This window comes from Trematomus bernacchii, unplaced genomic scaffold, assembly GCF_902827165.1.
Source record: "Trematomus bernacchii unplaced genomic scaffold, fTreBer1.1, whole genome shotgun sequence".
NCBI lineage: Eukaryota > Metazoa > Chordata > Actinopteri > Perciformes > Nototheniidae > Trematomus > Trematomus bernacchii.
Genome location: NW_022987872.1, coordinates 2,501 through 13,778, shown reverse-complemented (window position 1 = coordinate 13,778; position 11,278 = coordinate 2,501). Strand labels below are relative to the sequence as shown.

General features: G+C 42.6%; 1 protein-coding gene across 1 annotated transcript in view; it reads left to right on the top strand.

Annotated features, from left to right (window-relative positions):
• Positions 1 to 9,518: 9,518 nt before the first annotated feature.
• The window catches only part of LOC117469450 (arginase-1-like), a gene marked incomplete at its 3' end in the record, with an annotated part of 3,872 nt that continues 2,112 nt past the window's right edge, over positions 9,519 to 11,278 (top strand). Inside the window, 2 exon segments of the mRNA XM_034113862.1 lie at positions 9,519 to 9,605; positions 10,614 to 10,686. Of these exon segments, the coding sequence (XP_033969753.1) occupies positions 9,528 to 9,605; positions 10,614 to 10,686 (151 nt within the window).

Sequence of the window (11,278 nt, the reverse complement as noted above, 5' to 3'; positions counted from 1 at the left end):
TCAGAACTGGACTGATCCACTTTCTTAGTGTTAGTGGGGAACCAGTGTAAAGACCTCAGAACTGGACTGATCCACTTTCTTAGTGTTAGTGAGGAACCAGTGTCAAGACTTCAGAACTGGACTGATCCACTTTCTTAGTGTCAGTGAGGAACCAGTGTAAAGACCTCAGAACTGGACTGATCCACTTTCTTAGTGTTAGTGAGGAACCAGTGTAAAGACTTCAGAACAGGACTGATCCACTGTCTTAGTGTTAGTGAGGAACCAGTGTAAAGACTTCAGAACAGGACTGATCCACTTTCTTAGTGTCAGTGAGGAACCAGTGTAAAGACATCAGAACTGGACTGATCCACTTTCTTAGTGTTAGTGAGGAACCAGTGTAAAGACTTCAGAACAGGACTGATCCACTTTCTTAGTGTTAGTGAGGAACCAGTGTAAAGACTTCAGAACAGGACTGATCCACTTTCTTAGTGTCAGTGAGGAACCAGTGTAAAGACTTCAGAACTGGACTGATCCACTTTCTTAGTGTTAGTGAGGAACCAGTGTAAAGACATCAGAACTGGACTGATCCACTTTCTTAGTGTTAGTGAGGAACCAGTGTAAAGACTTCAGAACAGGACTGATCCACTGTCTTAGTGTTAGTGAGGAACCAGTGTAAAGACTTCAGAACAGGACTGATCCACTTTCTTAGTGTCAGTGAGGAACCAGTGTAAAGACTTCAGAACTGGACTGATCCACTTTCTTAGTGTTAGTGAGGAACCAGTGTAAAGACTTCAGAACTGGACTGATCCACTTTCTTAGTGTTAGTGAGGAACCAGTGTAAAAAGACATCAGAACTGGACTGATCCACTTTCTTAGTGTTAGTGAGGAACCAGTGTAAAGACCTCAGAGCTGGACTGATCCACTTTCTTAGTGTTAGTGAGGAACCAGTGTAAAGACTTCAGAACTGGACTGATCCACTTTCTTAGTGTTAGTGAGGAACCAGTGTAAAGACTTCAGAACTGGACTGATCCACTTTCTTAGTGTTAGTGAGGAACCAGTGTAAAGACCTCAGAACTGGACTGATCCTCTTTCTTAGTGTCAGTGAGGAACCAGTGTAAAGACCTCAGAACTGGACTGATCCACTTTCTTAGTGTTAGTGAGGAACCAGTGTAAAGACTTCAGAACTGGAGTGATCCACTTTCTTAGTGTCAGTGAGGAACCAGTGTCAAGACTTCAGAACTGGACTGATCCACTTTCTTAGTGTTAGTGAGGAACCAGTGTAAAGACTTCAGAACTGGACTGATCCACTTTCTTAGTGTTAGTGGGGAACCAGTGTAAAGACTTCAGAACAGGACTGATCCACTTTCTTAGTGTTAGTGGGGAACCAGTGTAAAGACTTCAGAACTGGACTGATCCACTTTCTTAGTGTTAGTGAGGAACCAGTGTAAAGACATCAGAACTGGACTGATCCACTTTCTTAGTGTTAGTGAGGAACCAGTGTAAAGACTTCAGAACTGGACTGATCCACTTTCTTAGTGTTAGTGGGGAACCAGTGTAAAGACTTCAGAACTGGACTGATCCACTTTCTTAGTGTCAGTGGGGAACCAGTGTAAAGACTTCAGAACTGGACTGATCCACTTTCTTAGTGTTAGTGGGGAACCAGTGTAAAGACTTCAGAACTGGACTGATCCACTTTCTTAGTGTTAGTGGGGAACCAGTGTAAAGACCTCAGAACTGGACTGATCCACTTTCTTAGTGTTAGTGAGGAACCAGTGTCAAGACTTCAGAACTGGACTGATCCACTTTCTTAGTGTCAGTGAGGAACCAGTGTAAAGACATCAGAACTGGACTGATCCACTTTCTTAGTGTAGTGAGGAACCAGTGTAAAGACTTCAGAACTGGACTGATCCACTTCTTAGTGTTAGTGAGGAACCAGTGTAAAGACATCAGAACTGGACTGATCCACTTTCTTAGTGTTAGTGAGGAACCAGTGTAAAGACTTCAGAACTGGACTGATCCACTTTCTTAGTGTTAGTGAGGAACCAGTGTAAGACATCAGAACTGGACTGATCCACTTTCTTAGTGTTAGTGAGGAACCAGTGTAAAGACAGCAGAACTGGACTGATCCACTTTCTTAGTGTTAGTGAGGAACCAGTGTAAAGACTTCAGAACAGGACTGATCCACTGTCTTAGTGTTAGTGAGGGAACCAGTGTAAAGACTTCAGAACAGGACTGATCCACTTTCTTAGTGTCAGTGAGGAACCAGTGTAAAGACTTCAGAACTTGGACTGATCCACTTTCTTAGTGTCAGTGAGGAACCAGTGTAAAGACTTCAGAACTGGACTGATCCACTTTCTTAGTGTTAGTGAGGAACCAGTGTAAAGACTTCAGAACTGGACTGATCCACTTTCTTAGTGTTAGTGAGGAACCAGTGTAAAAAGACATCAGAACTGGACTGATCCACTTTCTTAGTGTTAGTGAGGAACCAGTGTAAAGACCTCAGAGCTGGACTGATCCACTTTCTTAGTGTTAGTGAGGAACCAGTGTAAAGACTTCAGAACTGGACTGATCCACTTTCTTAGTGTTAGTGAGGACCAGTGTAAAGACTTCAGAACTGGACTGATCCACTTTCTTAGTGTTAGTGAGGAACCAGTGTAAAGACTTCAGAACTGGACTGATCCACTTTCTTAGTGTTAGTGAGGAACCAGTGTAAAGACTTCAGAACTGGACTGATCCACTTTCTTAGTGTTAGTGAGGAACCAGTGTAAAGACTTCAGAACTGGACTGATCCACTTTCTTAGTGTCAGTGAGGAACCAGTGTAAGACTTCAGAACAGGACTGATCCACTTTCTTAGTGTTAGTGAGGAACCAGTGTAAAGACTTCAGAACTGGACTGATCCACTTTCTTAGTGTTAGTGAGGAACAGTGTAAAGACTTCAGAACTGGACTGATCCACTTTCTTAGTGTTAGTGAGGAACCAGTGTAAAGACTTCAGAACTGGACTGATCCACTTTCTTAGTGTTAGTGAGGAACCAGTGTAAAGACTTCAGAACTGGACTGATCCACTTTCTTAGTGTTAGTGAGGAACCATTGTAAAGACTTCAGAACTGGACTGATCCACTTTCTTAGTGTTAGTGAGGACTCGAGCAGCAGCGTTCTGAATCAGCTGCAGCTTTCTAATAGATGTGTTAGTGAGACCTGTAAAGACACCATTACAGTAGTCCAGTCTACTTAAGATAAAAGCATGGACTAGTTTTTTCCAGATCCTGCTGTGACATTAGTCTTTTAATCTAGATATGTTCTTTAGGTGATAGTAGGCTGATTTAGTAACTGTTTTAATGTGACTGTTGAAACTCAGGTCAGAGTCCATGACTACATCTAGATTTCTGGCTTTATCTGTTGTTTTGAACATTGCAGACTGAAGCTCAGCGCTAACTTTTATACGTTCTGCCTTGGCTCCAAAAACCATTACCTCAGTTTTGTCTTTGTTAATTGGAGAAAGTTCTGACACATCCAGTCATTGATTTGTTCAATGCACTTACTCAGTGTTTTAACTGGAGAATAGTCTCCTGGTGAAATGGTTACATACATTTGGGTGTCATCCGCATAGCTATGGTAACTTATTTTGTCGTTTTTCATTATCTGAGCCAGTGGTAGCATCCATCCATCCATCTTCTCCCACTTATCCGTGGTCGGGTCGTGGAGGTATCAGTTCCAGCAGAGAGCCCCAAACGTTCCTTTCCCCTCATCAACCAGCTCTGACTGGGGGATCCCAAGGCGCTCCCAGGCCAGCCAAGAGATATAATCCTCCACCTGGTCCTAGGTCTACCCCTCGTCTCTTCCCAGCTGGACGTGCCTGGAACACCTCCATAGGGAGGCGCCCAGGTGGCATCCTTACTAGGTGCCCGAACCACCTCAACTGGCTCCTTTAGACGCGAAGGAGGAGCGGTTCAACTCCGAGTCCCTCCCTGATGACTGAACTCCTCACCTTATCCCTAAGGAAGACGCCAGCCACCCTGCGGAGAAAACCCATCTCGGCCGCTTGTATCCGCGATCTGGTTCTTTGGGTCATGACCCATCCTTCATGACCCATCCTTCATGACCATAGGTGAGGGTAGGAACGGAAATGGCCCGGTAGACAGAGAGCTTTGCCTTCTGGCTCAGCTCTCTTTTCCTCACACAGTGCGGTAAAGCGACTGCAGTACCGCTCCCGCTGGCCCATCTCACGCTCCATTGTTCCCTCATGCTCAGTGGTAGCATGTAGATGTTAAAGAGAAGAGGCCCCAAGATGGAGCCTTGAGGAACCCCACATGTCATATTTGTCAACTCAGATGTGTATTTACCTATAGAAACAAAGTTTTTTCTGTCCTTTAAGTAGGACTCAAACCAGTTTAGAACTGTTGCCGAAAGTCCCACCCAGTTTTCCTTTAGGTCTAGTAATATGTTGTGGTCAACAGTGTCACACGCAGCACTGAGATCTAATAATACTAACACTGAAGTTTCTGCCACTGTCTGTGTTCACTTTTTCAATGATTTTACCTAGAAATGGCAGGTTTGATATGGGCCTGTAATTGTTCATTACTGAAGCATCTAGATTATTCTTTTTTAAGAGCGGTTTAATGACTGCAGTTTTCAGGGCCTCTGGAAAAATACCTGAGTGAAGAGATGTGTTTACTATATGAAGTAGATCTGAGGCCATGCAAGGAAAAACATCTTTGAAAAATCCTGTTGGTATAATATCAAGGCAGCAGGAGGAGGATTTCAGAAGTTGAATAATGTCCTCTAAGTTTTTACCATTAATCTGATGGAATTGTGTCATGGTGTTTGAATTGATATTAGGTGGACACAGGGACAACACATTTGCTGTACCTGATGCAGAGGCACTGACTGCTTGTCTGATGTTCTGAATGTTGTCAGTGAAGAAGGAGGCAAACTCATTGCAGATAGAAGTTCAGAGGCTACTGACACTGGGGGGTTAGTTAGTCTGTCGACGGTAGTTTTGGTAATGATATCAGAGAAGCTTGAGAACTAATCTCGGGGTTTGTCAAACAAAGCACATGGTGTAGTCCCAAACGATAGCTGAGGATTCTGGGTAGTGTAGTGTCTTCTGCCATCCTAAACTCCGAAAAAATATTTGTTTCTCCAAATCGAAAGGGGAAAATACAAAAGCATTGCACACAATTTAAAACCAATCAATGTTGTGTAATTAACAAGATAATCTGGTGTTTCTGAGTTGATGAGTAGTGCAGATATCACTGTCAAATCAATCGACAGTAAGGAGAATACTTACTTCCGGGTGTAAAATCCTCCGTTATCCAATGGGAATGGACGCTCACATTGCCTTTAAATGCCGCCGACATGGACCGATGCGGTGCTTCCATGAGCGTCAAATACCGCCGCCGATGGGAATACATTGCAATCAGTTGAAAGCTCTTTGCGTCCGTTTATGAAGCTGAAGGAGCCTCGGCGTGTCCCAACTGCACTCCACGGGACCCTGACCAAGCGTCGCTCCTGGACGTTTAGGGAGTGAGAGTGTGTTGCAGGGGCAAGTGTGGAAGAAAAATTCTGAGTAAACATTTCCCTAGTATTTTCAGTTAAATATCGCTTTGTGGTTACCTCTTTTTGAATATTTGTGTGAACAGAAATAGAGCTCTCAAAGAAAACACAGGAATGATCAGAGAGTGCAACATCAGTCACCACAACCTTTGAGATATTCAGACCCTTTGAGATAATTAAGTCCAGAGTGAGCCCCTTATTGTGCGTGGGCTCCGTCACATGCTGAGTCAGTCCATAGTTATCAAGAACACAGTTCTTTAGCCCCTCTGTCCTGGGGGTTGTCAACATGGATGTTAAAATCACCAACAATGACTAGACGGTCAAAGTCAATACACACTATAGACAGCAGTTCAGTAAAGTCATCAGAGAAGCTTGCACAGTATTTGGGTGGTCTATAGATATTTAGGAACAGAGCTCGAGAGGAGCATTTCAGCTGAAGGGCCACATATTCAAAAGAAGCAAAGTCCCCATAAGATGTCTTCCTGCATTGAAGGGAATCATTGAACAAAATAGCAACTCCACCTCATTTCTTATGCATTCTTTCCTGACTCATAAAACTAAAGTTGGGAGGGGTTGATTCGATAAGAACAGCTGCACTGTTATTTTGTTCAATCCATGTTTCCGTTAAAAACATAAAATCGAGATTGTGCTCAGTGATAAAATCATTGATTAAAAATGTTTTTCCTGCCAAAGACCTGACATTTAATAAAGCTAGTTTAAGTTTGTTAAACACACTATCAGACAGATGTGTTGTAACAAGCTGTGGCCGACATGGAATCACTGCTAAATTTGATAACCTCACACAAACGTTTGAGCACTTCCTGTTTCTAAGCTGATTTACCGCTCTTAATCTATTACCGATCAACACAGATATCGGCAAAGCTACTGGCAGGCAGGGCCCCGGCATGTCCTGGAAAGAGTTGAGAGTGCCATATGCCCTTGAGCCTGGACCCAGCACATATCAGTTAGGGTTTGCTGCGTTTTGTACACACACATCCTTATCAGGCTTTGGAGACCGCAGATGCTTTCTTGAAGGGGGGGGAGGTGGTTGACGTGGGCACGGTGATGAAGACGGGGGAGATGGTGCGCGTCTCTGCTTCGGTGATTCTGGTGGGCGCCGTAGAGGGGCGGGGGTAAAGGACATGCTGCCAACCCTGCGTATCGCCTTCATGTTCTCAGTGAATCATATCATGCGTTAAGATGATTCACTCCCTCTGTTTCTATGAGAATGTTTTTGTACTGCCTTTAAATACATTTGTTCAATCAATCAATACTTGTAAAAAAATATAACGCACGACTCCCAGAAGAGAAATACATTGATATACATTATTTTTTATTTATAAACCCTTAGCTTGTTTGTTTTAGCATCAATTCTGCCATGTTTAAAACCTTCTGCACATCGACACATGAATCAAAAAACAATTTACTGTTAACTTATTTAATATAAATTAAGTGTGTAAGAGAGTAAAACACTTCATATATAATAATACTGGTTTTATATTTTTTATGAAACAATGAAGACATGAGAAATCAGACTTTGACTTTCCGCCCTTAAAGGGCCCATGTCATGGCCATTTCCACTGATCATAATTACATTGTTGAGGTATACTAAAATAGATTTATACTGTGCAATTTTACAAACTCACATTGGTTTCGCATACAGCATCTCTGTCAAGCATGTGTATTCAGCAGTATTCACTTTCTCCACTAAACGACTCGTTGGAGCTCTTGCCCCCCCCTCCCTGTGAGCCTAGTGTGCTCCGATTGGTCAGCTCGGCCACTCGTTCTGATTAGTCAACCACCAGAGAGGCTGCGCCCATGTCAGTGCTTTTCCCGGCTGCTCTCAGCGTAACATCAGTCTTATCATGGCGTCGGTACAGCGGTATATTTTATATACATATATATTTGTAACTGTTGTTATAGAAGAGTGTGACGGCCCCAGGGCCTTTGTCTTACGATGGGGTGGAGCTGAAGAAGCTAATCAGCACGATCACGGACACCTCCGGACACTACGGCCCCAGTCTCTCTCCAAAGCGGCTGCAGGAAGACTAACTCTGCGATCCTCTCAACCACCTATCTTTGCATTTACCACAATAAATGTGCCGTGGTTTTGTAAACTCGTGTATGTCTCCTTGTCTTTCCGTTGTGGCCTACGAGCTACTCTCATAACAAAGAGTAAGTTATTTTTACCCGTTATAAACTACTACTGTTTGATGAGAAATCAAATCATGGTTTGCTATATATGAATTCAGGGAAGAAAGGATAGGCCTACTAAGTATTTCCATTAAACTTTATTTTTAGAAATGTACAAAATGAACATAAATATACATATATACACACGGTATATCATCCATTCCTCCTCCTCTTGCCTGCGCACAGCCGGTGCGGTGCGGTGCCTTTTAGCACGAGGCCTCAGTAGTAGTAGAATCCCTTCCCCGTCATGGATTGTCCGCCAGGATCTGGCTGGACGAAATCAAATGCAAATCACAAAATATTAGAGAAACTTAGTTGTTTTAGATTCGTTAGTAGTAGTTGTGTAATGAACAGCTTGCCTGCTAATATGCTAACCTAGCTTTGTTTACCTTGGTAGCTAACACGTAATGAACGTTAGCTTGGAGAAAGGCAACTATAATGCAGTGTAATAAAACTACTGATGAACAAAAGCTAGTGGTTCATATTAGGCTAGCAAATAAAGTGTTTATATTGCAATCGTATACGGGGTATTCTGCTACCTATACAATGTAACTTGCATGAATACATTGTTTTGCGCTAGCATACAGCTAGCCTCGTTAGCTACATGCAGTATATGTACGGTCACAATGTACGGTAACCGGAGTATACTGTATGAGTATTCCGTGTGTGTGACTGCAGACATTCTCCTGCCATGACAAACATGTAAGGCCATCTGCTGACATTGTAGTTGATATATTTAAACGCTAGCAACGTAGCATCACAAAAATGTTTTTCTGACCAAAACTAGCTCAAGCTCCGTGTGTTAGATCGCTACGCCAGCTATAATGTAATTACGTTTCGCGACTGACCGGCAAATCACCCGCAGTATACTGTCAATAGGTATTTTGTGTGTGAATGCAGACATTCTCCTGCTATGAGATACATGTATGCAAGGCCATCTGCTGATATTAGAGTTGATATATGGAAACTCTAGCAACTTAGTTAGCACAGTTAGCACTGTGTCAATGGCTTAGCAGTCCAACACAGTTTACACATTTAAACAGTCTTGTTTGATAAATACACAAATAACAATGCAAACTTACAGGTTGTATACCCAGATCTTCCCCTGCTCCAAACGGTCCAAACAAGCTGTGCATATCCGGCCTCAAACTGGGCAATGTTTTTGGAAGCTTTCGTCTGTGAAATGCCGGTTCTTCGAACCTCTGGAGGAGGAACACGCCGCTGCTGGTGTGGCCATAGCTCTTCGGGATTGGTCCATTTCGTTCCGGGTACCGCATGACATCAGGCGGTACCCGGAACTAAATGGAAGACTCAAATGGGCAGTGACGTATCTCCAACGAGGCGTTTTGGGGAGGTATTTTCTGTGTTAGAGTTTTACTCGCTACAGGGTGTACTTTGAGGGTTTTGATTCTGCACACCGTTTACATGCATTAAAACCTTCATAACACACAAGGGGACGGGTAATAACCGGAAAAGCATGACATGGGAGCTTTAACAAAATAACTCTCCTCCTTTAATCCAGACTCATTTTACTTTGCAATTTAACACACATATATTTATTATTAATGATAAACCAGTGCTAATATTGTAATCAAAGTAATGGTTTTGATGTGCAATATTTCAGTTCAACTTCTTGTGTTTTATAATATATTTTTACTTTTTGTATTTATGAACACATGTTATTTATGTATTCCTTAATGCAGCATCTGTTACGAAACCCCGTATTCTTTAATATGTAAAAGATTGACGTCACAGGGTGGTGACGTCACTGCATTTCTCCGGAGCCTCCGTCAGTCAGCATGAAGAGCGCGAGGACGCTGCAGCAGCTCGCGAGCAGGTCCGTGGGGGTGATAGGAGCTCCGTTCAGCGGGGGGCAGGTGAGATCTTTACTGATCATTTCAATCACAGATCACCCTGTCATCATGTCATCATGTAGGAGCGAGTCAGAAACAACAACTACATTTAAATAAAGTTCCGTTTGGATCCGTTTGTTTCTCCACTTGATGAATCTGGAGTTCACAGCGAGAGACTCAGGGAACTAAACATGTTCATAATAATCATACATGTAATACACACTCTGCATTATGATATATGAAATACTGCAGGGGGAGAAGTAGTCAGTAAAAGTAGAAGTACTCAGGTCTTGTACTTGAGTAAAAGTAGAAGTACTCAGAACTTGTACTTGAGTAAAAGTAGAAGTACTCAGATCTTGTACTTGAGTAAAAGTAGAAGTACTCAGGTCTTGTACTTGAGTAAAAGTAGAAGTACTCAGATCTTGTACTTGAGTAAAAGTAGAAGTACTCAGATCTTGTACTTGAGTAAAAGTAGAAGTACCAGAGTGTAGGAATACTCTGTTACAGTAAAAGTCCTGCATTCAAAATGTTCCTCAAGTAAAAGTATAAAAGTATTCTCATCAAAATATAGTGAAAGTACAGTAAAAGTAGTCATTGTGCAGATTGGTCCATTTCAGAATAATATATATGATATGTTTTATAATGATTGATCATGAAAGTGTTCTCAAAGCTGGTAAGGTGCAGCTAGTTTGAATGACTTTGTATACTGCAGGGTAGCTTGTGGATTTACTCCAGGTGGAACTAAAGTCTGATTTAACACTTGATTATATTTCACATCATTCATCCACATCTGTGAAGTAACTAAAGGGATTAAATACATGGAGTGGAGAAAAAGTTACACCATGTACCTCTGAACTGTAGAGGAGTAGAAGTACACCATGTACCTCTGAACTGTAGTGGAGTAGTAGTACAAAGTAACAAAAAATGGAAATACTCAAGTAAAGTACAAGTACCTCAACATTGTACTTAAGTACAGTACTTGAGTAAATGTTCTTAGTTCATCAGATGGATGTATTTGTCTCTGTCTGTCAGCCTCGTGCCGGAGTGGAGCGCGGGCCGGACCTGATCAGAGCTGCAGGCCTGCTGACCAGACTGCAGGAGCAAGGTGTGGTGTGTGTGTGTGTGTGGTGTGTGTGTGTGTGTGTGTGTGTGTGTGTGTGTGTGTGTGTGTGTGTGTTTAAATATGACAACATGAGGAGTGTTTGTCCATCAGGCGATCAGTGAATGACCTGAAGGTCGAACACACACACACACACACACACACACACACACACACACACACACACACACACACACACACACACACACACACACACACACACACACACACACACACACACACACGGCTCTCCTTTATATAATATCATTACCCAGAGCAAAACTAAATCTGTGACGCCAACACCCTGAAGCAAGGAACCACCTCCTCATTTAAATGTTAAACCTGAAGAACCGGCGCTGAGGAGAGGGAGGGTTCTACTGGACCAAGACGCCAGTCGGGACTATCTAACAAAAACTAGAACCTGATCAAATCCATACAACAGAAACAGAACCTCAGAGTTAGAACCGGCTCAACTGTGAACCATCTGACAAAAGTAAACAATCCTGGTCTGAAGAACCGGATCAATGTAGAAAATATAACACAAAAAGGAACCTTAGTGTTAGAACCGGACCGAAGAACCAGATCAATGTTTCCAACG